This window comes from Dreissena polymorpha, chromosome 13 (genome assembly GCF_020536995.1).
Source record: "Dreissena polymorpha isolate Duluth1 chromosome 13, UMN_Dpol_1.0, whole genome shotgun sequence".
Classification (NCBI taxonomy): domain Eukaryota; kingdom Metazoa; phylum Mollusca; class Bivalvia; order Myida; family Dreissenidae; genus Dreissena; species Dreissena polymorpha.
Genome location: NC_068367.1, coordinates 23,856,070 through 23,859,391, shown reverse-complemented (window position 1 = coordinate 23,859,391; position 3,322 = coordinate 23,856,070). Strand labels below are relative to the sequence as shown.

The window sequence follows — 3,322 nt, the reverse complement described above, 5'->3', positions numbered from 1 at the left end:
TATTACGCCTTATGTTATTTCATGTTATAGACATTCGTGGTTATTTATATTTGATAAATTTTATATGCTTCCTGTGAATTATACAAATTGATAACTTAAAGATATAAGTTGTGCATGTAAATGCAAAATTTTATTTGTTTAAATTCATTAACTTTAGCAAGATAGAAAACCGACGTGTGTTCCTTATCACTGCTGATAGTCTCGGTCACATTGTGTACACACCGGTCTTACTGACAATAACGCAGTGACGTCACCATTTATGTATAGAATGTCTCGGTCAAGATATAAAACGCTATGCACACCTCTCTATTCACATTCTCTCCATAAAGTAAATCCATAATGGTTAAAACTTATTTAACAGGATTCATCTTGCTGTTGGGTTTAGGTAAAGCTATTTTGTATTATACCTTTAGTTTGAGCTCATGTTTCTGCTTGTGGACGTTTTTTTAAAAATATATTTCAAAAAATAAAATGATGATTAATATTGTATTTAAATAAGCATTTGGATGAAATTGCTCCAACAGTTTAACATTTTATTATTTGAGTATAAAACTATATCAGACACTGGTTTGCTTTTTAAATACAATATTACATCAAACTAAATAATGAGATGAGCAATTCAATACAACTAACGTTATTGATAAAGTGCTGCAAGTAATATTGTCAATATATACTCCCGTGTGTATAGCCAATGCCCGCGCAGAGTGTCCGGACGGATGGACAATATATGCACACAATTGCTACCTATTCGGACACACACCATATTCCTTCCATGAATCACAGGTATTTAAAACATATAAACCTTTGCCTCTTCTGGGCTCATATACACCATCCAATTCTGAAAATGATTTAAAAAAACTCGCAAAACTGTTTCGTTTTAATAGTACTACACATTGTAAAATGACAAATTGTAAAATAACTTCACAATTGCATATTTAAAACGATTTGCTTGTGATAAAAACAAACTTGGAAGTCTATAAATATTCAAACATTAAACATATTTTTACTTCGTTCCTAGTCTATACTTTAGTCATAAGTACACGAAACGGCTGGTGAATACGGGCCTGATATCGCAGTATTGGTTACAATAGACTCGATGACAAACCCTCGCTACAATATGTGTTTTGCAAATTTTCTTTTAGGACCAGACGCAATTGCGCATTGCTGAAACAAAACAATTACATTACATTTTATATTGGATTGCAATTTTTGGATCTATTTTTATGTTCATTTACGCAGGAAAGATGCACGTAGACTAAATCGTAGTGTGATATGCGACTTTAATTATGCTTTCACTTTGATAAAAATTCATTTCTTTTTGGGACTAGATTCCCATTGCCCACAAAATAATTCCAATTCGTACTTCAGAATTTCTGTGTTCATTTTGGGGCATCTCTTGTCAACGTTGAATCCGACGCTGAGAACACGTTTATACGTGGTGAATTGATGACTCTTAAAGGTATATTTGCGCTATAGATCTATCTAATTATTGCACAATTCTCTAGCACATATGTAAATAATACATATATTTTCATAGTTAGTATCAAGTGAATGAAGTGTGTTTGAAAAAAACATCGTAATTTACGTTTTAATAATTTTCTTTGTTTAACTATCACACTGACCAACTACGTTGCGACCGCAATATGAGTTATTAAACATTATACCAAGCAATACATACAATAAACGTTCATAATAACATAATAAGAAATCGATTTAAATATTTATTCAAGAACATGGACATTTTATTTTGACCAAGAATTACATTATAAAATATAATGGTAATATTACTATCCTAGTTTCCATTATATCAAGCTCCACGACACTGGATTGGTCTCACGGACGAGGTGAATGAAGGCGTCTGGGCACTTTACCCCTCCGAAGAAGTTGCGACTTTCTTAGATTGGAGCCATGACCCCGTTTGGCCGCAGCCTAACGACGGCCTTAATGCCAACTGTGTCGCCTACTTCAATGATCACGACTACCACTGGGTTGATGAACCTTGCAATAACCATTTCAACCCCATATGCAAAATGCCGTACGTTAATTTTATTATCGTTGTTTTAGTCAGTAACAAAATGTGCGGAAATGATAAACACGACATCATCAAATATCATAACCAGCTGAGTGTCATTCATAGCACGCGCGCTAACAATTATTTAATGAATTGGCTACATTTATCTCGAATGTTTTATTATTTAGATTATCCTTGTGATTATTCTTTACATCTAAACATCACAAAGAATATAAACATTTTCTTTCATTCGTCTACGTATTTATAAACAGTACGAGGTTCTATGTTCGTGATGAAAACTCAACACACTTTGGTATTTTCCTTTTCTTTATTATATTTCAGGGTACCGGTAAATGGAAATCGTCCTAGTGTTGTTGGATAGTACATACTAAAGGAAAGACTTTACCACCGATCGACTCGTCACCGCCTCCTCTGCATTCCTTATAACAAAATTGAATGTTTTATTTTCGATATATTTATATTCTTTAAACAACAGCAAACCATTAATGGGTATAAATAAACATAAGTATGGTATGAACATTACCAGTTTTCCGCCATCAGACATGCCCATTCTCAGTCAACCCTGAAGACCAAAGCAAATTCACATTATTAATTTCCAAACAATATTCACCGATTGCTTTGTATTGCTCGCTGTGTATCTGAAAAACAAAAACATCACTAATATATCTGCTTTCTACATCAGTAACACTTTAGTGAGACACAGAAATACTGCAAATATTTTCTTTCGTTATTATCGTTAAGGATGTAAAGTTAAAACTAGCGCATGTATACGCAGCATAGAGCGACATTCGTACTGAAGTTACATCTCGTAAACAGTTACTAATTGTGCGTTCTTGTAAGTTAGGAATTGTTTGTGATGATTGTTTCCAATTGATTTTATTGGATATATTAACTGATATAACCTTAATTCGTATTCAGTTTCGAAATGTATTCAATATTGCCTTTTCATCATGTCGGGGTAAACAAAATTACCCAAAGATATCAACAGAGTTTTTGAGGATTCGGGAGATACAGCTGTAAGGGTAGTATTATGATGTCATAATTATATAAATGACTTAATCATCTGAAAAAATGCTTTTTTTCAAATAAAAATACTATCAATTAATTAAAGATTTTATAAAAGAAACAATGCTCCTGGCTAAAGTTTGCTTTCATTATACACTTAAGTATCACTCCCGCTGAACTACGTTACAATGAGAGGTGCGTCTGTACGACAACGCGATACGGGGTCATAACTACAACGGTTACAGCGTCTTGACAGTTATAGACATACACACGCGTTTACACGGG

General features: G+C 33.3%; 1 protein-coding gene across 1 annotated transcript; it reads left to right on the top strand.

The window, feature by feature from the left end:
- Positions 1-230: 230 nt before the first annotated feature.
- Positions 231-2,545, top strand: LOC127856333 (perlucin-like protein). Its single transcript, XM_052392470.1, has 5 exons — positions 231-385; positions 689-783; positions 1,369-1,459; positions 1,813-2,035; positions 2,354-2,545. The coding sequence occupies exons 1-5, from the start codon at positions 340-342 to the stop codon at positions 2,391-2,393; spliced, it is 495 nt and encodes a 164-aa protein (XP_052248430.1). The 5' UTR covers positions 231-339; the 3' UTR covers positions 2,394-2,545.
- The last annotated feature ends 777 nt before the right edge of the window (positions 2,546-3,322 follow it).